The sequence below is a fragment of the Canis lupus genome, chromosome 9, assembly GCF_003254725.2.
Source record: "Canis lupus dingo isolate Sandy chromosome 9, ASM325472v2, whole genome shotgun sequence".
Taxonomy (NCBI): domain Eukaryota; kingdom Metazoa; phylum Chordata; class Mammalia; order Carnivora; family Canidae; genus Canis; species Canis lupus.
In genome coordinates, this window is record NC_064251.1 from 46,587,454 (window position 1) to 46,611,219 (window position 23,766).

The window sequence follows — 23,766 nt, forward strand, 5'->3', positions numbered from 1 at the left end:
CTACTGAGTGTTAAGCACTTTCCAACAGGGGAGGAGGGTGGGTGTGCGTGGGAGCATGGCACAGGGAAGGCTGCTCTGCACCCCTTGCTCTAAGCAGATGTCACCCCTGCCAGGTCTGGAAGAGGTCAGGGGCCTGGTTCTACAAAGGGCTCCCCAAGTACATCCTGCCACTGAAGACCCCCGGCCGGGCTGATGACTCCCACTTCCGACCTTTGCCCATGGAGCCCACCGAACCAAAGCCCAGAAGCATTGAGACTAGTCGCATCTACACATGGGCCCGAGGGAGAGGTAAGTCCCCTCTGGCCCCCTCTACTGGGAGAGCAACTGTCCGCTAGCCGGGCAGTGCCATGGGCACCAGGCCAGCGTCTGCCATACCCTCCAGGTGGCTCATACTGGTGCTTCGTCCCTCCCTGTGCCCTTGTGTGGGCAGTGGGGCCTTAGAACAGTGACTGCTCGAAGCAGGAGGATCCACTGGAGGCCATTTCACAAACAAGCGCTAATTTGGGGCTGGGGATGCTGTGAGCACTATGGATCTTTGCAGAAATGTGATTCCCTCAAGGTTTTTTGCAGAGTATGAAAATGCATCTTTCCAAAGTTGGCCTGTACCATCTCTTCTTGGTGCTTGTCTTGCATCTCAATAAGGGAAGACTCCTGGAGTCCCTGGTCCTAATGAGCAAAATGACTTCATGCCCAGGGCCCTTTGGTATTCATGGAGGTTACGCTACTGTGATTGCATCCCGGGCAGCCGCCGTCAGAAGGGGAGCTCAGCCCCACCAGCGGGAGCATTCCTGATGTGGTAGATGACCCTCCACAGCTTGCATGAGGCTTGCATGTTCATGATTTTAATTTTTAAAATTCTCATCTCACAACAGGCTCCGGAGGTGACCAGGGCAGGTATTTAAGTCCTGTTTTGTGAATGTGTAGCCTGAGGCCCCAAGAAGAGGAGGCACTTACTGAGCCCCTGTATGGCTGAGCTGAGACCAAAAGGCAGCGTCCTGTCCTCTGGGCCCTGGCTCCTTCTGTCCTAAAGGGTCCAAGTTTCAGCCCAAGACTTAGAGACTGAGGGTCCTTAATGAGAGAGAGCAGTCAGAGGGACAAGCGGCTTACCTGATGCTGGGGCGGGCAGGCAGACGTGAAGGGCTCTTAGAGATTTCTGTCTTTGGATTATGAGTTGGCATCTATCTTTATCTCGTTTGGGCTTTTTTTCCTCTCTTGTTGCAAAAGTAAGGTGTGTTTATTATAAAGTGTTGAAGGTTGTCAAATGATACTATGTAGAAGGTAAAAATCTGCTATAGGGCAGCCCCTTCAGACAGGACTGGTATTAACAGCTGGGCCTCTGTTCTCCTGAAATCTCCTCAGCATCCCCCGGCTCTTTCTGCAAAGGGCCCTCCTCCCTAATTCTGTCGGACTCCATTTGCACTTCTCATTCCCATAAGTTTGCCTCTCCTGCCATCACTGCCACGGCAAAGCCCTTGTAGGACTGTGGGCAAGTGCGGGTGGGCCCTGGGCCGGCAGGCAGAGGAGCAAGCCCTGCTGGGACTGGCCCCCAGGAGAGGAGCCCGAAATGGGGTTTGATGGGGAAGGGGCTCCCTCCTCTACTCAGTCCCATTTCCACCCTTGAGCTGGGGCTTTCTCCTGCCCCATCCCTGTCAGGGCACATCTTTGTCCTTCGGGCTCAGGGGGGACATTGCAGCTAGGGAAACAATGTGGCTTCAAGTGGGTTGAGGTGGGGGGCCCTGTCTGCTCAGACTCAGCACAGAGCACGCATCCATGCACACACACATACAGACACACCCCTGGGGAGGGCAGAGCCTCCATCTCCTCGATCACGCAGGCACAGATGGCCTTTTAATAATGCGAGCGAGGAGGCCAGCGGCCCACATGCTTGCAGCCAGCACGGCTTATTAACTGAGTTTGCACTGTGGCCAGGCTAGGCTATGTGGAGGTCTCCCTGTGAACTTGAGCTCCTTCTGCAGATTGAGTCAGAGGCCTCCAGGACCCCAGAGCATGAGGCAGTGCATCTTTCCTGCCAGGTCCAGGGCCCGGCGGCATGTTGCAGCTATGTGACCACCCACCTTTTCCTGCCAAGCAGGAGGAGGTGGCCCAGATGGATGACCTATGTGTCTTGCCTGTGGACAGCAGAAGGGTGAGGGCTGCTGGCCCCAGGCTGGTTGGGGAGGCCCAGGGAGCATCTGCACACACCCAGAAATGGGACACACTGGGGGTGCATGGGGGTACCTGAACTCAAAGAAACCCACAGTCAAGAGGAGAGGAAGGAAGAATCGGAGCTGGCAGAGGAGACAAAGTAGGAGGCATTGCTGAGGAGGGAGGAGGAAAGCCAAGAGATTCTAAGCCACAGGAACCAGGGAACCAGAGCACCAGGCATTTGCAAGGAGGGGGCCACTAACAAGCCAACTGCTCCTGAACAGCTTCCACGCCTGATCCTGTGGTCCTCTGATTGGCCTATGTGGAAGCCAGGATCTGTGCTTTCCTTTTTTTTTTTTTTTAAGATTTTATTTTATTTATTTATTTATTCATGAGAGACACACACACAGAGAGAGAGGCAGAGACACAGGCAGAGGGAGAAGCAGGCCCCATGCAGGGAACCCGACGTGGGACTCCCGGGTCTCCAGGATCAGGCCCTGGGCTGAAGGTGGCACTAAACCGCTGAGCCGCCCGGGCTGCCCAGATCTGTGCTTTCCAATTGAGTTGGGGTCCCCTGGCCATTGCAGACATGGCCATGTACTCACAGAGGCATTCAGGTGGCTACTGGACACCTGTAGGGGACTAGAGGCCCTAGGCCAACTGGAACCATCCTTATAGCCTTCCTTATAGCTGGTCCTGGGCCTGGGGGTTAGGGAGGGCAGCCCCATGCAAGCCCTTCTGTGGCTTTCTGGTGGTGTACATGACCTAGAGGTCAAGTCTGTGGCAGCCACAAGGGAAATGTTGGCCTGGCCTGTCTGGGAAGTCTCCCAAGCTGGGGGGGCTGCTGCCTCAGCCCCAATTCCTTTTCAAGCTGGTCTCCAGGCTGTCAGACTCCTGACAGCAGACAGCCCTCAGCTGGCAGCCTTGGGAGGCTGGCGTGGGGGCACCCCTGGGCCTTCCCAGACCACTGACAGCTGGGGAGCCAATAAGCATTTTTCTGGCTCCAAGAGTGGCTTCCCCTCCCCCGCCCCACCATGATGCCTGGGTGCCTGGCAGCTGGCTGGGGTCAAAGCTGTAGTTTGTGGTCCAGATTAGGGCCTGTCGGGTAAGCCCAGCCCAAACTGAGCTCAGGGCCGGGCGGAAATACAGTGATCTGCATTGGGGTGTGGACCCCCACCACCCTGGAAGCTGCCTATGAGCAGGGCCCTGTCTGTCCTGAATAGGCCAATTTCTTACCACCTAGCATGGGAGGTGCATGGGACAGATGCTTCTTAGGTCAATGAGTGGATGAAGGAATGGATGAACCACCCACTCCCTGCTAAGATATTTGAAAAACTGTAGAAGGATTTTCCTTAGGGCCTGCAGGCTCCCCTGGATCAGAGTTCTGTTCTGGGCAGCCCCAAGAGACCCTTGAAGACTATTCAAACCACCCCCACTCCCAGGCTCTGCCTCTGGGAACCCTAGGGTCATCATCCCTCTCCTGCCCCACAGTCCCTGCTTCCCAGGGAGAAAGCTGCTCCTGCGGGTGCCTGAGTGGCTCAGTGGATTTAGCATCTGCTCAGGTCATGATCTCAGGGTCCTGGGATCTAGCCCGACATCAGGTTCCCTGCTCAGTGGAGAGCCTGTTTCTCCCTCTCCCTCTGCCCCTCCCCACCCTTGCTTGTGTGTTCTCTCTCTTTCTTCCTCTCTCAAATAAATTAAAAAAAAAAAAAAAAAAAAAAAAGCTGCTCTCTTCTTCCCCTGCCCCTGTTATTCCCTTCCTCTCTCACTCTTTCATTCTCCCTCTCCCTCTCTCTCTCTCTCTCTCTGCCCTTGCACTCGTACACCTGTGACTTCCAGCTTCTTCCCCAGTCCACCCCACCCTACTTTCTTTCTCGTGCCCTGTTACAAGAGGAAGAATAATCAACACATATAAGCCATGAACTTTTCAGGCCATAGGTCAATCAGGTAATATATATTGATGTTTTTGAGGCAGGTTCCTTTTTTTTCTCCTTTAAATTTTTTGTACTAATTTTTTAAAAAGATAGATTGATTGATTTTAGAGTGTGAGTAGGGGGGAGGGACAGAGGCAGAGGGAGGGAGAAAATCTCAAGCAGACTCCACACTGGGTGCGGAACCCAATGTGAGGCTCAATCCCACAACCCCAAGATCATGACTGGAGCTGAAATCAAAGAGCCGCTTAACAGACTGAGCCACCCAGGTGCTCCATGTTGATTTTTAATTACATAAGTATACATAATATATTTTAACAAGTTAAGCAATTCAAAAATGTATGAAAATTTAAAATCTCTTCTGCTTGCTGTCATCCCCAACCCCTTTGTCCCTATTCCTACAAACACTTTATGTAGGATTGGTTCTTTGTTTTATTGCTTTTAACAACAAAAATAGGCTCTTACCTATAACTCTGCATGTTACTTTTTTCACTTAAAAGAACATCGTGAACATCCCTCCAAATTAATAGATATTTTACTTTATTCTTTTTCATGTTACCATGTATTATGATTTAATTATTCATCTATTGATGGACATTTCAAATTGTTTCTGGCTTTTCACTGATGCAGGCAATACTGAGAAGTCTTTAAGTGTATATGATGCTTTTATTTCCATGGGGTGGGTTTCCAAAAATGGGATGTGTGTTTCAAATTTTCATACACATTTGAGGTGGCTGGGTGGCTCAGTTGGTTGAGTATCTGATTCTTGATTTCGGCTTAGGTCATGATCTCAGGGTTCTGAGCTCGAGCCCCATGGCAGGCTCCAAGTCAGCAGGGAGTCTGCTGGAGATTCTCTCTCTCCTGCCCCTCCCTCCTGCTTGTGTGTGTTCTCTCTCTCTTTCTCTCTCTCTTTCTCTCTCTCTCTCTCTCAAATGAATAAATCTTGGTGCTTGCTTTGGTAGCACAGATACTAAAAATTACCTGTTTTAATCCATTCCTCATTTTTTATTAAGTGGTTTATTTTCTCATATTAATTTGTCAGTGCTGCTCTTGTGTTAGGGATGGTAAATGGCTAACAATGCTTTCCTCCTTGACTTCCCATTTTGTTTGACCTTAGTCTTTACTCATAGTATTTGGCCATTCAAAACCTGTTCCTTTTCATTTTTGTGAAGTCAAGTGTGTCTTTTGTTGGTTTTGTGGTTTCTAGGTTTCCTGTCTTAATTCTAAATGTCTTCCTCTCCAAGATTAAAGAAGTATATGCTAAATTTAAAAAATTAATATAAGAATAAAAGGAAATTAAATAACATGATAAAATTACCAAAGAAGAAAAGAATCTAACACCAAGTATTATATTCATTGGTAAAGAACTGAAGCCATGTTCTATTGAGATGCAAATCCCCACCCCATCACCACCATCACTTGACAGTGTTTCATAGTCTTTAACTAATATAATAAGGCAAGGAAATAATCTGTTGCTGTTGAAAAAAGAAGAAATGATCTTATTTGCAGATGATGTGGTTGCATACTAAGAAAACCCAAGAGAACCTACTAAAACAACCTAGTGGGTTTAATAAGACAGTTTGGGAACTGACAGGATACAAAGTAAACCGGTAGTTTATACCCCCCCCCCCAAAAAAAAAAAACAGTAGTTTTACTCTATGCTGACAATTTAGAAGGAGCAATGGGAAAATTCACTCATCTTTGCAACAAAAATGATGCCTAGAAGTGAAATTGAAAAGACAATTAGAAAAAAAAAAAAGACAATTAGAGGTCTAACTTGAAGAAAATTATATAGAGTCTTATCAAAGGACCAAAAGTAAGACACAAACAGAGAGGCAAAGATCTTGATTCCTTCAAATTAATAAGTGTAATAATTCCTGTCTGATTGCCAGTGGAGGTTTTAGGAAGGAATGGATTCAAAAGTTTCTTTTATCCACTAGATAAACAAAATGTGGCATAATCATGCAGTGGAATATTATTCAGCCTTAAAAAGGAATTGAACTACAGACATAGGCTACAATGTGCACACTCTATGCTAAGTGAAAGATGCCAGAGACAAAGGTCATACAACGCATTACTCCAATTCTACGAAATGTTCAGAACAGCCAAATCCGCGGAGACAGAAAGTAGATTCCGGATTGCCAGGGCCAGGGAAGCAGGGGTCAGGGGAGCAATTGCTAATGGGTACAGAGAACATGTGACAAAGATGTTCTGGAACCTGGATAGTGCCGATAGTTGCACGACTCAACAAACATACTAAAAAACCACAGAATCATACACTTTCAAAGAGTGAAGTTTATGGTATATGAGTTATATTTCAATTTAACAAAATGGTTTGCTTGTTTTTTTTTAAGTGTGGCAAGATAGTAGAAGGAGCTGCCTGACCAAATGATAAGGGTTACTATAAAGTGACTATAATCAATAGAAATAGTATAGTATTGGCACCAGAATAAATAGAATATTTATTTATAGAATAAGTGAATAGAATAGAGAAGTAGAACAGAATAGAGAAGTAATAGACCTAAGGATGTATGGAAGCTGAACATAGGTAGTTTTTCAATTCAGTGAGAAAATAACAGGTTTATGTAACAACCAGAATTAGCATAATTAGATTTCCACCCCATTCCATGTGTATTCAGAAACACACTGCAGATAGATTAAAGATCTAAATGTTAAGGGCACCTGGGTAGCTCAGTTGGTTGAGCATCCGACTTTTGCTGCCAGCTCAGGTTACTATCTCAGGGTCCTGAGATGGAGCCTGCCTAAGATTCTTTTTCCCTCTGCCCCTCCCTACCCCTACCTCTCTTTAAATAAAAAATAAAAAATAAAAATAAATAAAAATAAAAACCTAAATGTTTTTTAGGGCATCTGGATGGCTCAGTGGTGGAGCATCTATCTTTGGCTCAGGTTGTGATCCTGGGGTCCTGGAATCGAGTCCCACATCAGGCTCCCTGCATAGAGCCTGCTTTTCCCTCTGCCTATGTCTCTGCCTCTCCCTCTGTGTCTCTCATGAATAAATAAATAATATCTTTAAAAAAAAAAAAAAAGACAAAGAATGCATTAGAGAAATATCCAAACTATTTTTTTCTGCTGTGTTATCTCAAAGAGAGCTGGTGACACTCTAGCACCTGCGGGACAGACTGGCTGACTACCTGAGTTTGCTACTCTCTTCCTCTTCTGGACAGTGGGTATTCCTGTGGGGCAAGCATTTGCCTGTAGACCCCTCAGTGAGCCCTCTGCAAGCTTGCTTATACCAGGTCATTCGTTCTTTCCCCAGAATGGGGTAGGGAACAGTGTGACCTGAGTGGCCCTGGGGTGACCTGCATACTTCTGGGAGAGGTCCACCCTCCCACTTGATCAGTCTAAATGGAGTGTGCGTGTTACATACTACTTTTCAGTGGCAGATCATTGCTCCAAGTGTATGGCAACAATGACCAAAGCCAGCTTTTGCACACTCGTGAGTCTCATTGTTCCCCTGTGAAATAAAAGGTGTAAAATGTAGAACCAGTACTGTGGGTTCTTGGGTCTTTATTGCTGTAGAGCTCGGCCCACTTCTTCAGCAAACTTCTTTCCTTTGAGCTGGATTCCCACCTTTGGGCTATGTACAGAGGTATTTGCTGGCAGTAGTGGTGGTGGGTACCATATTAATCAGATTACTTTTCTGGTCATATGTTAGAAAGTTTAGAGAAGGCGCCCACAACTTTGGTTCAGCAGCTCCGTAATGCCCTTTCCCTCATGGTCACAAGATGGTTGCTGCAGTTCCAGCCATCATTATAAATGGAAGAAAGTTAAAAGGGGAGCCTGAAAAATCAAGCCTTCCACTTCTGCAGCCTTGCATTATAATAGAAGGAGGCAATGGGGAGGGGCTGGTACTGGACACTGGATGAGCCTAATTCCCTATAAGAGCTAGAGAGACGGACACCTGGGTGCCTCAGTGATTGAGCATCTATCTGCCTTTGGCTCAGGATGTGATCCAGGAGTCACCGGATCAAGTCCCAGCTCAGGGTCCCCACAGGAGGCCTGCTTCTCCCTCTGCCTGTGTCTCTGCCTCTCTCTCTCTCTCTCTCTCTGGGTCTCTCATGAGCAAATAAAATCTTAAAAAAAAAAAAAGACAGAGAGAGAGCTGAATTTATCTGACTGAAGTCATTATTCTCAGATAGGATTTTGTGCTTCTCTCTCTCCAGTGGCAAAGATCCTTAACATGATGGGGCTTCTTATTTTCTTCAGCCTCCACCTCTGACTAGAGGCAACATTACTCTGGATCTGCTCTGTGATTGGTCTGCCCCAACCTACCCAAGTGGGTCTGAGCTCCTGAAATTAGAGGCCTGAAGCCCTGAGTCTAGAGTCCATATACTGTTCACAGGGCTTCCTAGGATCTGTATACTTTTCTCAGATGGGAACCAGAGAGATGAGTGACCCTGGCTTGGGAAGCTTTGCTGTGTTAGCCTCTCCCTGGGAGCCTGGGGCTGGGCAGGTGGGAGGGGACCCCTTGTCTAAAGCCTTCATCACTGCCCTGTGGCCTGGCCGGATTAGGGAGGCCCTTTCATTTTGCCTTCCACCCTAGACCCCATAAAGCCCTACCCACAGGGTACAAATACCCATTTCCTCCCACTCCATCTCCTCCAAGATGGATAAGAAACCATGGTAGGCCAAAAGGCCCCTGGCTGAGGCAAAAGCAGACCTCTAAAGCTCCCATGGCCATGGAGCAAGTGCACTTTCCCATCCCATCTCCATGAGGCTGTATCACTGTCCCTCTGCAGGGACGCCCTCCCCCACCTCCCGCCCTCTGGCAGCCCATGAGCAGAGCAGGGGCTTCCTGGATTTGAACAGATTTACACACCAGTTGACTTTCAAGGTCTGTTCCAGAAAAATACTTCAAGGTTTTGGATTTGTTCCAGTTGGATCGTTTTGAGAAAAATAGAGGGGTTTCATTATCGCTTCATTGGTTCACTACATTTTAAGCAATTTTTTAAAAATCCTCAGCTGCAGTTCTGTTTGCAGTCCAGAAAAGCAAGCTTTAGGGTTGCTTGGGCTGAGCGGTCTGGTTCAAGTCAGGCTACACATGTTTGCCCTGGGCCAGCCTTCCTGAAGAACCCGGCTGGCCCACCTACCCCTATGCCACCACGTTCCTTGGGTGCCATGTTGGCACAGCTGGAGTTCTGTGGGTGCTCAGCCAGCCCGTGGGGGCAGCTTCAGGATGGATGAGGAGGGGGAAGCTGTCCTAGAGGCTGCGGCCAAGAAGCCTCTGAATCCCAGCCTGTTCCCCCCAGCCCCCCGAATTTAACACCGACTAGGCTATTGCCCAAATCACCACGAACACTGGCTGTCCCCATTCAGACTTGGCAAGAGGATATTTGGTTGCCAGGAACAGAGACCACCGAGGCCAGCTCAAGTAGAGGGATCAGTGCCAGGCACTCGGGGAGGTCTTCCAGAGCAGGGAAGGAGATAAGGCTTGCAAGCCCTGTGGTGGAGAGGAGTATGGCAGCGGCCACTTCTGCTTCTCAGGGAACTCTTAGATCAGCTCCATCTTCAGTCTCACATCTGCATATGCCCTTCCTCTGGCCTGCTCTCCTCAGAACCCCACATCTGCACTCAAGGAGGAGGTGATAGGCCCAACTCATTCCTACTCAGGCTGTCCTTTTTGCATATAGCTTGTGTCCTATCAGATATAATAGATGACATGGCTAGTTAGGGCTACTTTCCCTGAAAGCAGGCTGGGACAGCATAGGAAGGAATTCGCATATCTTGCTCAGTAGCCGCTGAGTCACAGAATTGGGTATCTTGTATCTGATATGGTAGTGAGTTCCCTATCTTTGGGAGCATTCGAGAAGAGACGGGCTATGATAGTGAGGATGCTATGCTTTAGATACTGAGAGAAATTCAATATGGATTTGTTACTGTGTGCCCAGAGTTAGCCCCCATACTGTGATCAGGGCTGGAGAGATGGGGATACAAGATAGAGAAGTCCACATGGCTCCTGAAAGCTTGGGACCAGAGACCTCTGTCTCGGTAGTGCAGAGCTGCAGCCAACTGAGCTAATCAGCAGTTCGGTGGCAGCCGTTTTTCCATCAAACCCATATGCTGTTTCCTGACTTCTTAACGCAGCGTGCTATTTATACCAGTAGATCCATTCATTCTTAATGAGCCACGGTTGTAGATTGTAAAATGTTTTATTTTCATACAGGATTGCTCACTGCCCAGAGCCAGCTGTTGCTATGCCACCTTCCTTCTTCTTCTGTTCCTAAGAAATTAGCATTTTGGAAGCTACTCCGAGTGCTCAGCTGCCCTCTCCCACCCACGACTCAACACCCCCTCCCCCAACGTTTCCCCAGCAGACTCTGGACTTGCCATTTCTGTCACATTGGCCCAAAAATGGCATGTGAACTCCCTGCAGCCTTTGGAGCAGCTGGGAGGGTATGTTTGTGCAGGGGGGCCAGGCTGGCTGAGGCTTGGAGAAAGAAGCAGAGGACATCAGAGCAGGAAGGCTTCCAGGTTGGGAGGTGGGATGCCATCTGTCCTCCAAGGGTTAGACATTTGCTGGTGTTAGCGGTTGCAAACTGGTGGAGCAGTGACTCGATCTGGCTCACTGCTTTACATTCACTGACAACTTTTTTAAACATGGAGAATTCTTACTAAAAAATTATGGAATTCTGGCTACTTTTTTGAAAATCAGAATGTCTGCCAATACTTCCCCCTCCTTGGACAAATTGAACAGGCTTAAGTAGCAGCTTCCCCCTCCACGCTGGGCTCGCAGTCTTGGGTTTACCGTGGTCCCCACCATTCTCTGGTGTCCCTTGGCACTCTGATCACCACCTTACACGGTTATTAAGAAGAAAGTGAAATAGTTCTTGTTTCCACATCCCTACAAAAGGAGGGGCAAGGGGCACCTGGGTGGCTCAGCGGTTGAGCATTGCCTTCGGCTCAGGGCATGATCCTGGGGTCCTGGGATCAAGTCCCACATTGGGCTCCCCGCCGGGAGTCTGCTCTCCCTCTGCCTATGTTTCTGCCTCTCTCTCTGTGTCTCTCGTGAATAAATAAATTAAAATCTTTATAAAAAAAAGAGGAACAATAGGAATTAGACCAGTGGGAGCATCTGTTGCAACAAAAGTGGACACACTTCTCTGTGGAAATCACTACTCATATCCAGAAATATCATAATAAGTATATCAAAATAAATATCATATCCAGCCCACGTCACCCACTGACCCTTTGACCAGCCAAGGACAGGCCTGATCGTATCACATCTGTGCATTCCCACTCCTAGTCCTGATCCCAGGCTAGGGAAATGAGTTTTTGGAAGTCCTTCCTTCTCTCTGGACTCTGGTTGCCCCAAGAATAGGATGGAGACCAGGGAGCCAGGACAGAGTCTGTTCTCTTCCAGCTTTCATATCTTATGGTTCCAAATCCAAGGGAAGGAAACTTTCTGGAGAAATTTCTGGCAGGTGGTGAGGTAGCTTGCAGATCGTACACTAAGGCTGCCCGTCTTGCAGAGATCAGCCTCCTTTCAGCACTGACCCTGCCCTCTGTGCATACACGTGGGTACGCGTGTACACACATACACACACACACACACACACAGTCCCTAGTGTGTACTGCCAGTGGAGCCCCTCAGACCCCCGAGTACCTCGTGCCACCCCCACCACACCTGTGCATGGTGCTTGTGGTAAGTGCTCACTAAGTGTCTATCAACTGACTGAATCTTCCTTTCAAAGTTCTGTCCCCGGGATCATGTCACTCACTTAATCATGGCCTTCTCTGTCGTGTCCATTTTACTCCTTGCATGGCTTCTGGAGTCCTAGGGTGGTGGAAGTACCTGGTAGTTTTTTATATATAAAGTTAATAGAAACCACTAAACACACCACACACACACACACGAGCCAGGAGGTTTAGAGAGGAGGGCGGGAGAGGCTTCTAGCCATCTGAGAAGGCACTGTGGGTCCCTCACAGAACCCCAGACACCCCCTGGCTCAGGTCTGCATGGTGTAGGTCTGCTGTTTGGGTCCAGAAGGTAAATAAAGAAGAGTCAGAGACAGCGCTGTCTGGGGCTCCCACCAGCCATTTGGGGAACTGAATGTTATCCTTCTCCATGAGCAGGAGAAGGTGATGGGGATGGTGCTAGGTTGCCCAAACCCCTGTGGACCACACCAGGGCAAACACCCATAGTCAGGCAGTTGGCAGTCTTCTCACGTGGCCACCATTTCTCCACGCTCTGAGGGCCCGGGTGCTGTTTGCCTGTAGGTCTGTGCAGGTGAAAGAGGCAGCCTCAGGCCTCAGTGCTGAGTGGCCAAATAAAATCAGCAACAACTGTAGCTGCCAAGGATTGCATGGTTGCTCACTGCAGCCTGTGCCAGGCTCTGTGCACTCCTTGTTTCATGGAATCCCCAGATAACTGGGGCAGGGGCAGTGGGGGGAGCTACTCTTGTCCCATTGCATAGTAGGGCATGGAGAGGTGATCTCAGTGTGGACAGAGGGATCCCCTCAGTGTTCAGGAAACTCTGTCCTTTCCCTAAATCCCAGGGAAGTAGAGGCTTGGCCATCTCTTATGTGGCTGTATTTTGAAAGAAAAACCCATGCATACTAATTTGTCTTGACCTTCAGAGCCCTTGGTGAAGCCAAACACGAGCCCAATGCCAGTGTTTGGGAATGGGAGGGACACCCTCAGAACAGAAGCACCTCGGCTGCACTGCACTCCTGCCCCAGAAGCCCTCCTGCTTATCCTGGGCATCCTCACTGGCTTGGGGATTGATTCCCCAAGAGCAGAAGGCCCTCGTTAGCCACACCACAGAGGTCGGGGGCATGGCTGTCCATTCTGATTTGTCCAAGCCAGTAATAACCTCAGTTGATTAGCCAATTCCAAGTGCAAGGCAAGGTCTTAGGCCTCTTTGTCCCCACTCCCACCCCATCTGAATGGACACAGGGAAGCAGGGCTTCCAGCCAGCCTCTGGCTTTGGTTCAGTAGATGTGCACAGAGTTCCTGTCACAGCCTCCAGGGGCCAGGCAGGGCTGGGCTCCAACCCTGTGAGGTGCGCACCCTCTCCAGCTATTCACCTGTCTCACTGTGGGAACCTATAACCCCATCCTACCCACTCTAGATTTCTCAGCCTTCAGGGGCCTAGCTGAAGTGAATAAACCTGGGCCTGCCTGCCCTGTCTGACTCCAGTAAAGCCCAAGGAGATAGCCATGCCAACTTGGCTCCGTTCTTCCGCAGCTGTCTCCTGGGGTCTTCTGTCCATCATAGGTGAAGCCTGGCCTGGCACACAGGCTGAGCTGATTCCCCACTGCTGACCTGGCAACCACAGCAAGGAGAAGAGAGTCTGGCCGAGCCCAGATCTCCATGCAGGACAGGAGGCCAGGCCTCTCCTGCCTCACTTGTCTCTGGGTCCACCCAGGGTCCAGGTAGATCCAGCAGCCCACCCCAACCCCTAGGCTCTGAGTCTCTGCTTAGGTGCAGGAGCCGGAAGGATGAACCCAGAGGCCAGGAAGGCTAGACCCTTAAGGAATGGACTCTCTCTCTCTCTCCTCAGTGAGGCCTGAGGAGAGAGAGAGAGAGACCCAGAGACAGATGAGTGGAGATGCCAAGAGATGAGACAGGAGAGAGAGAACCTGATTGAAAGCAGAAAGAGGAACCAAGAGAAAACCAGGAAGCCCCAGAACACAAAGACACACCAGACATACAAGGCAGAACGAGGGAAAGCAAAGGCAGAGAGGGGCTTTTTAAAACATCAGCCTTAAAAGAGGCACCAAGAGACCAACTAAAAGATGAAGGCCCAAAGACCCACAGAGGCAGAAGGAGACAGAGAGAGAGCTGTGGTCAAGGACAGAACCAAGGCACATTCTGCATCCCAGCAAAGGCAGGAAACATGCACTTCCCTGACTTCCCTTCTCCCTGAACACTCTCTGCCTCCCCTTGAGAGTATCCGGTTCTCTCTGGAGGAAGCTGTTCTTGTCTTCTATCCACCCACCTCTCATTCTATCTGGAGCTCCTCCAGCAAAGCCAGGACTACAGGATTTCAGTGCTGGTGACCACATCACTATTGATTGATTCGTCTTCATTACCCAGTGCCTCCTGTCTGTCTGCGAGCCCAAAGGAGGTAGTTAATTAAAATCAATGGGGCACGCACAAACAATCCCAGGAAACCCTCCATCCCCCAGCTGTCAGTTCCCAGCCTGGTCTGTGTTATCCCTACTGGTGTCCTTGGTGGCAGCCCAGGAGGGAGACCAAGGCAAAGGGCCTCCCTTGGTGCCACAGGCTCACCCACGCTTTGAGGTGGTCCTGTGATACCTCCACCTCTTCCTTCACAGAGAAGGAATGGCCTCCCCTGGCCTTGAGGCCACCTTTCTCCTTGTCCGGGCCCTGGAGGGAGTTTGCCAAACAAAGGAAGAACCTGTTCCTCTGGCTTGGCCTTGGATTTGAAAGAAGAGCAGGCTCTCTGTGAGCAGTGCATCATTCCTCCCACCTACCACCACCCGCCCAGGGCCCATCACCCCATGTCTGTGACAAGCAGCCTCTGACAGCCCCTCCCCCCATTAGTCTGTCCCTGGCTCCACCAGCAGCCTGGCTTGTCCCACTTGAGTGTCCTTGAAGCAGGAGGAGGCTGTGAGGAGGCGCCTGCCTGATGGGGAGTCCACCTCTTCTGGAGATGGAGCTGGCTCACCACCACTGTGCCAACCGTGCCAACCGCCGTCCGGTCCTGCTGTCTCTGTACAGTGAGTGCCCTGTCCTCTCCTGGGAGGTTCTTCCAGGAAGCAGTCAGGTATTTACTGAGTGCCTGCTTGACTGAAGGCTCAGTGCTGGGAGCCCAGAAGAAGCCAGATGCAGATTAGGATGCGGCCCTGCCCTCAAGTGGTTCCTGGTACAGTTGGGGAAATGAAGGCAGGCATCCATGGTAAAGAAATGCAATGCCAGGCAGTGTCTGGGGGGCCAGAAGAGCTGCCCCAGCAGTCATGGGGAGAGCGAGGAAAGGCCTGTCTTCCATCTCTTCTTCCCCAGGCCAGAGACACTTTTCAGTAGAGGCACGATTTAAATAGGTTCCTGGAGGATGAACTGGAATCGAATTTTTAAAAATATATACAGTCTTGCATAGTTTTTTGAACTTGTAATGCTTTTTGTCCTGCTCGATCATATTTCCTTGGGGTGGCTATTGTCTCTGTTTTCCACATGAGAAGATTGAGGCTCAGAGAGATGAAGGTCTTTGCTCAGGAATGTTAGAGGCTGGACTCCACCCACGATGTGCGGAGGGAGCAGGGAGCCTCGCACTCACATCGCAGCACCTACCTCTGAAAGGAAAGGCCCAGACAGAAGCCTGGGAAGGGCATGTTGCGGAGACTGAGGAGGAGCTGGCATGCCTGGAGAGGGGAACTCCTGAGGGAGCAGAGCCCTTAGGGCAAGGCCAGACTGCGGGGTGCCCTGCCTGCTGTGTGGGGAGGAAAGAGCAGAGGTGTCAGCAGGAGCTAGGCCTGGGCTCACATCTCAGCTCAGCCTGCAAATGGCCCCTGAAGGCATCTCGTGCCTCCAATGTCCTGTGCAACACAACCTAGGAATCTAAGCCCCCTTGGGGAAGGCGAGTCCACCCCTGTGAGGTTGGCCCTGGCACCAAACGTTCTAACTCCAGAGGCCAGCCACGCGCCATGTGGTGTGGGCCACGAATTCAGGAAGAGTCCCTCAAGTAAAAAGCTCCTACCATGTGCCAGATACCTGTGTTACATTACTGATGATACTAACAACCCAGAAAAGGGCCCAACCAGGCCAGTGCCTCTTCACCACCCCATACCTTCCTCCTGCTACCACCAGAGCCCCAGACTTGGGAGGCATCTCAGTGGGATTCAGTCTGCAGGCCTGGCTCTATTTAGAAGTGAGGCAGCTCTCGCCTGTCCCAGGGGACAGTCCTGCGGCTCCCCTCTGCAGCCTGGTAGGCAGAGTAAGGCTAATTGGGGATGTCTATGCATTCCCCAGGGCCTTATCATCTTCCCTTTACATTAAAAAAAATTATTTTGTTTTTAGTATGCAAAATTTTCCACCATCTGCTTTGCCTTGGCAGAATGTTTGCTGAAAATATCTCTCTTCCTCTCTAATTCCCGTAGTTTTGGGGGGCCTTTGGAAGCCTCCAGGTGGAACAGCAGCAGCTCGCAAGTGCCTCCCAGGCTCCTGGGCTGTTCTTGTGCCAGGCAGGCGGATGTTGTGGCCCAGAAGTCACATCACCAGAGAGGAACACTGGGATCCCTCTACTGATGAAATAGAGCTAATCTGAAGTTGAATCCTAGGATTCAGACCGAGTAGCTGTCCAGGTTGGATTCTCTGTGTGTGACCCCTGAGAGATGCCCAGGGTCACAAAGAGAGGTGGTGGCAGAGAAGAGCCAGAAATTAGGTCACCCAAATCCCAGTATGGTGCTATGAGGTCAAGTGGTCAGCATCCTACCTCTCGCCTGGACCATCCCAGGCGAGGTGTCTTCACAGGATGGCAGCTGCCACATGTGTCCTTTGAGGGAGTCAGAAAAGACTTTCCAAAAGGGAAGACTTCCCCCCACCTTCATGTACCAAAACTCTAAGTTTCCATGGTGACAGTCAAATTGCAGATCCATCTAAGAGTGAGCCAGGAAAGAAAAAAATCTGGCCTATCCCCAGAGAAGTGGGCATGGCTGGCACTGGGGCCGGCCGCTGCTAAGGATGAGAGCCAAGCAGAGGGGGGCACCCCTTCTGGGGCATGATGGGAAAATCTCAGAGATGACAGCTCCCTAAGCAAGAGGTCCAGGGTCTCAGGCCACAGGAGTGGGGGAGGCCCAACCTCCTCCCTGCCTCCTGGCAGAGCCCAGGTGAGTCCATTTGGTGACTCCTCCTTCTTGGGAGGACAAGTGGGACAGTCTTCTCCCTGGTGTTTTCCCAACTTCGATCTGAAAAATGAGGCGTGGGTTGAAGGCAAGCACTCATCGCCAAGCCATCCTAGACTGTCTTTGGGGAATTAGAAGGGAACAATCAGCCTTCAGACACACAGAGTGTTCTGTTGAGGATGGAAGAGCAAGGGCCAGAAGATTTATGAGCTTGAAAGCTTTGTTAATAGACCTGGAAGATTTACAATCACAGCTGCCGCGCAGCGAGAAAGGTGGCAATCAGCAATCCAATGGCAAATTAGCCCAGGTTTGGGTTTTATGGTGACACACTTCCCCATTGTCTCCTTTGGAGCTCCAAGTATTTTGTGCTCTCTGTCACCGGCACAAGAGCACCAAAGGACCCAGGCATTGTTTCAACATTCGGGTGCTGCACATTGCCCACCCCTCCTCCCCCTGCCCCAGCTGTGGGCTGGCCCCAGGATGATCCTGCATTCCAGATCAGGAAGAACGGCTGCCAGAGACAAGGGGAAGCCAGTGTGGACAGGAGTCCTGGCTCTCCTCAGGGACTTCTGTCTGCCTAACAGGCTACCAGACCCTCTGCTGATTCCTTTACAGCTGCCCCCTCAAGGGTCTCCCTTGGTGGGGGCACCACTTGCTACCTCTAGCCTACCTCCCACTCCCTTTATCTGGGGACCCACAGGGTTGGTGCTTAGTCAGTCACCGAGTGAGTCAAAAATATGTAAATGCCTATAAAACCAACGCTGCAAGGTCCAGTCGGGGGAGTCGTGATCAAAGAAACCCAATCTGGGACCCGCAAAGCAATTACAAAATAAATCAGGCCTTTGCATTTTTCAGATACTATGAAGGGGCATGTGGATCACAGCCCCTCTGAATTCCCTCTTGATTCTACAGCACGAAAGCCCAAAAAGCCAAAGCAAAACTCTTTCTCATGAAGGCAAGGAGGGAAAGAGCAGAAAAGGCAAGATCCTTGAGCAGATAGAGGAAGAAAAAGCTGGGAAAAATCAGGTTAGCATCACTTTCGCCCCGCCTGTGTGGGCCTGGCTGTGCAGGAAAAGCACATCATTCACAGTGTGCTTTGGCCCCTACTAGGAGCCTGGGAGTCTGCTGGGGGAAGCGCACACGTGCACACACACATACACACACACGCACACATGTACACACACACACACTCTGAAAGCAGAGAGTGGCTGTAGCAGAATGCATAGGGCATTCAGCCAGCCAGGCACAGGAGATAAGGAAGGCTCCCTGGAAGAGATGGTGTCCAAAAGGAGCCAGGAAAGGGGCACCTGGCTGGCTCAGTCATTACATTTTTTTTTTTAATTTATTTATGATAGTCACAGAGAGAGAGAGAGAGAGAGGCAGAGACACAGGCAGAGGGAGAAGCAGGCTCCATGCACTGGGAGCCCGACGTGGGATTCGATCCAGGGTCTCCAGGATCGCGCCCTGGGCCAAAGGCAGTCACCAAACCGCTGCGCCACCCAGGGATCCCTGGCTCAGTCATTACAGCATGCGACTCTTGACCTTGAGATTGTGAGTTCAAGCCCCATGTTGAGTGTTGAGATAACTAAAAAAATAATATGAGCCAGAAGAAGAGCCATGAGCAGGGCATTCTGGGCGGTAGGAAGTAACTTGCTGTAGGAGGTACCGACCAGCAGTTTGGTAAGAATTCAGCCATGTGGAAAAACCTGGGTAAGATTGTGCAGGATGGGAGCGTGTACGTGGCTCAGTCAGTTAAGCATCTGCCTTTGGCTCAGGTCACGATCCCAGGATGCTGGGACTCAGCCCTACATGGGCTCCCTGCTCAGTGGGGAGTCTGCTTCTTCCTCTGCCCCTCCCGCTCTTTATGCTCTCTCTCTCTCTCTCTCTCTCTCAAATAAATAAATGCAATCTTGAAAAAAAAAAAGATTGTGCAGAACAAGGCTCAAGAAGTAGATGAAGAACAGGGCCATGGGCATGTAGGTTACAGGGAGCTTCTAAGACGGGTAAGCTAGTATTTGTGTGTTAGTTGGAGCATTCCCCTCTGTGCAGAGAGAGGTGCCCACAGGTGGGGCCCAGGTGGGAAGCTATTGAAGGAGTCCAGGCTGGAGACACTGAGCTCTTGAGCTAATCAAGGGCTGTGGCCAAGGTGAGGAGGCCACTGTTTGAAGAACTGTTTAGGAGGCAAAGCTGGCAGAATGTGGGGTGAGGGGGAGAAAAGAGTGAAGTAGTCCTCAGTGCTTCCCGAAGCACCTACTAGGTACCAGATGCTCTGCTATGGAAGCACACGGTTGACAATCTCCTAGAGCTGAAATGTTTGGCCAGCTCCATCTGTCTGGTTGCCCAAATTCTGTGACCTGTGACTCCTTTTGACATGGGCTGAAGGCACAAAGGCTTTCCAAAAGACCCTTCCGGGTAGAAGCTACATGACACAAGTCCTGCCACTGCTGCTCCAGTGCCCACAGCGGATTTCCCTACCTGATCAGGCTCTCCTTGCTGTGGGCTGCTAATGCTGTCTCAGGGCCCTCCTCTACACACTGCTCCACAAGGAGCCCGGACCATCAGATGAAACCTCTTAGCCACTCTTGGCATAGACCGATTTTATTTCCAGTCTCATCTCCCACCAGACTGGTCCCTGTGGCATAGGGTTGATTGGCAGTAGTGCCATCTGGGCACCTGGCACTGTGCCAAGCAGAGTGCCCAAACTCTCCTCAGCTCCCTCTGTAATCAGCATTTTGCACACTCACTAGCAAGGCACACTGACTCTTACCCCATCCACCAGGTCAGTCATCTGTGAGTGCTCCTTACCTGTGATCCCAAACCTTTCTGTGCTGTTGAACTTGTTATTAGAGTTACATCGCATAATCAAATGTTATGTAAACAGATGAAAAGAGCCAGGAAAGACAGAGTTGTTTCATTAAAACCAGGACTTTGGAAAGTCTTGATAGAAGCCTACTTGCTTAAAAAAGCTATTGGACCAGGTGTGGGCAGGACAACTGTAAAAAGCAAGAGAAAGAAATGGAACAGCAGAGAGGGATTCTAGGGATTTGCTAGTGTCTAAGCTGTGCTGCAGTTTAGAGACACTAAGCACAGGGATCACAGACGGTGCAATGTGGGTGCAGCTCGGACATGAAAGACCATGTGGGCCCTATCTCAAAGCCCTCCATCAGAGGATTGGTGAATGGATGTACATGTCTATGCTTAAAATCAATATAGGATGTTTAATCTATTAATACATCCTGTATAATGACTCTCATGATTGACCAACCAGCCAAATATGGTCCCATTTAGTCCAGAAAAGAAGATTTCTACCACAGTGGGAGTTCCCCATGAGAGCTCCCTGCCCTCCCCTCTCCTGGAACACCAGCCCCATCAGTCTGGCTCCCCTCTGCATTCACAAGGCCCTGTTGTGAATTCCTAGACGAACTGAAATGAGGGCCCAGGCCTCCCCACTTCATTCCTTCCAGCAAAATCACAGTGGTTACAAACACAAGGTGTAGAGCCAGCTGCCAGGGTAATCGTCCGAGCTCTCCCACTTACTACCTTGGGCAAGTGCTTTGGGTTCCTCACCTGTAAAATGAGCACAGTCCTGTCTTCCAGGGATGTTCTGAGGCTTCAGCAAGCTAGCATATGTAGAGTGCCAGGAGTGCTTCATAAGGGCTGGCGAGGACTGGAAATTTTGTTACAAGCAGAGCTGCCTCATTAAAAGGTAGAGCAGCATTGCACCCCTGAGCGTTACCGGGTACAAGCCTCAGAGAGGTTGTGCCTGCACCAAAGAGGATAATTGGCTCCTCCTCCAGCGAGAGGCTTCTGAGTCTGCCCCTGGGATGGGGTCACACATGGAGGCCGCTGGCTGAGGGGCCAGCCCTCCCCGCTGGTGCCAGTCACTCTGGCCCCGAGTCAGGGCCTCCTCACACCAGGACTTGCCTCTTCGGCTGACAGAACTGCCATCCCTGTCCCCAGGCCACTTTTCTGTGTCCCAAACACAAGGACCAGCTGAAGTCGTGTGCCGCTTTGTCCAGGCAGAGGGGAGGCCTGCCCCAGCCCCTCCGTCCCATGTGTCTGCTGAGAGTGACTGGTCAGGGTAATCTCCTATGCCTGTGTCTGTTCCAGTGGTTTCCAGTGACAGCGACAGTGACTCGGATCTCAGCTCCTCTAGCCTGGAGGACCGACTTCCTCTGTCGGTGGTCAAGGAGCCCAAAAGTGACAAACCCTACAGTGAACCAGGTAAGCACAGCAAGGATACTGCTTGTTTCTGAAGCCCCCCTGGTGCAGATGGCTTTGCTGCTTCCTCAGATCATGGCTCCCCAGCTAATGTCTACAGAGCCACTCTCAATGAGGAAGGAGGAGGGGGCCTGAGGCTGGGATGGCTAGGAGCTAAAGTGTTAGCACCACTGCAGAGCAGGACAGAAAGCAGACCCCGCTGTACTTGCAAGGGTGGAGGGAGGAGGGCAGACCCAGCTGTGTGTGCAGGGGTGGAGGGAGGGAGGCAGACCTAGCCAGCCTGCCTGCACACCCAGAATTCCTCAGTCTCCCTGTGAGCATTCCCTAGATGAGATTGTGTCTCGTGAACGCTGAGAGCTGCAAAAAATCAGGTATGCAGTTCCTTGAGCTAGCTCAGCTCTGCCATGAAACCACAGTGGGGCCCTGAACACATATCTTGACCTCTTGGGCTCCTGTCCCCTTCTGTTCAGCACAAATGTGATGGAGCAGGTGGTCCCCCAAGTGTCTTCCGGATTTAACACCAGAGCTCTCCTCTGTGACCTCATATGGAAGAGAGTTAACAGGGCCTTGAGGCTGGTGCAGAGATAGCCTGGGGGCACATTTTTCTTTCCTTTAAACACTGGAAGGGCCTTCCTGGGAAAAGGACCAATGTCATTCAGAATTACTGCAGAGGTTAGAACCAGAATATTTGAAAGTTCAGGGAGGCTGATTTTAGTGCATAAGCAGAGAGCTTTATAATAACTTTCCAAACTGGAACACCTCAGGGTGCTGTCCTAGGACCAAGGCTGAGTGATCTCCTAGAGCTGTTATGGAAGAAATTCCTGGTGGAGGCTGAATTCAGGCTAGATGGGAGATGGCAAATGCCTAGCACACGTACTTCCACTCCCACTCCTGTGCCCTTGGCAGACATTACTAGTTGATCATGGTACTCTCCCACAGAGCCTGACATGGCCTCAGAGTCCTCCTCCGCATAGTTTTCCAAGTGGTTAGTATCAGGTGGAAACAGCACAAGAGACGACACCAGCTTCTGGACCAGATGATCTCTTAGGCTTCTCAAGCTAAAGATTCTATCTTAGAAAAGTATAAAAGAGGGGCACCTGAGTAGCTCAATGGTTGAGTGTCTGCCTTCGGCTCAGGGCATGATCCCAGGGTTTGGGGATCGAGTCCCACACTGGGCTCCCTGTAAGGAGTCTGCTTCTCCCTCTGTCTATGTCTCTGCCTCTCTCTCTCTCTCTCTTTCTCTCTGTGTGTGTGTGTGTGTCTCATGAATAAATAAAGAAAATCTTTAAAAAGAAAGGAAAGGAAAGGAAAGGAAAGGAAAGGAAAGGAAAGGAAAGGAAAGGAAAGGAAAGGAAAGGAAAGGAAAGGAAAGGAAAGGAAAGGAAAGAAGGAAGGAAGGAAGGAAGGAAGGAAGGAAGGAAGGAAGGAAGGAAGGAAGGAAGGAAGGAAGGAAGAAGGAAGGTAGAAAGAAGGGAGGGAGGAAGGGAGGAGGAAGGGAGAAGGGAGGAAGGAGGAGGAATAGAGAAGGAAGGGAGGAAGGGAGGAGGAGGGAAGAGGAAGGAAGGGAAGGGAAGGAAATGAAAGGAAGGAAGGAAACCTACTTGCCAGCCTTGGTTTCCAGGGCAGGTTTTATAACCTGTTCCCCTTATAGAGCTCTTAAACCCCACTAACACCAGCTCTCAGCTATGACCAGGGTGGTCTGGGAGACAGGGAGAAGATGGAGTGCAGTATTACAGGTCCCGCCTCTGTGCTCCCAGACAGCAAGGTAGCAACCATATCTGAAGGAAGTTTCCTTAGTTAATAAAGGCAGCAATGAATAACCCCATTGGTGGGGGGGAGCCTGGGTGGCTCAGCTGGTTGGTGTCCAACTCTAGATCTCAGCTCAGATCTTTTTTTTTTTTTCCTTAAAGATCTTATTTATTCATGAGAGACACAGAGGGAGAAGCAGAGACATAGGCAGATGGAGAAGCAGACTCCCTGCAGGGAGCCCAATGTGGGCCTTGATCCAAGGACCCTCCAATCAGGACCTGAGCCACCCAGGTGCCCCTCAGCTCAGGTCTTTTTTTTTTTTTTTTTAAAGATTTTAAAAATTTATTTATTCATGAGAGACACAGAGAGAGAGAGAGAGAGGGAGAGGCAGAGACACAGTCAGAGGGAGAAACAGGCTCCATGCAGGGAGCCCAACATGGGACTTGATCCCGGGTCTCCAGGATCACACCCCAGGCCAAAGGCAGCACTAAACCACTGAGCCACCCAGGCTGCCCTCAGCTCAGGTCTTGATCTCATGATGGTGAGTTCAAGCCCCATATTAGGCTCCACAGCCAGCTTTTAAAGAAAAAACCCATGGCGGGGGGCACCTAGCTGGCTCAGTCAGTAGAGCATGCAACTCTTGATTTCAAGGTCGTGAATTCAAGCCCCACATTGGATATAGAGATTACTTAAATATATAAATAAGTTTTTTAAAATGTCATTGGGTTAATGGAGATATATACCTTTCCCCCTCATTCTATAAAGGCAAGAAAAACTCCTCCTCACTGTAAGTTTTCATGTTGATGACTTGTTCCTTACTGAACCAATCTGGGGACCTATGTAGTGGCCTTTATATATCCTGAACCAATTAGCACTGGCCAGAGAGGAAGATCTC

General features: G+C 50.3%; 1 protein-coding gene across 1 annotated transcript in view; it reads left to right on the plus strand.

Moving 5' to 3' along the window:
• The window catches only part of RPH3AL (rabphilin 3A like (without C2 domains)), a 101,703-nt gene that overhangs the window by 74,626 nt on the left and 3,311 nt on the right, over positions 1-23,766 (plus strand). Inside the window, 2 exon segments of the mRNA XM_035721422.2 lie at positions 114-288; positions 21,012-21,125. Of these exon segments, the coding sequence (XP_035577315.1) occupies positions 114-288; positions 21,012-21,125 (289 nt within the window).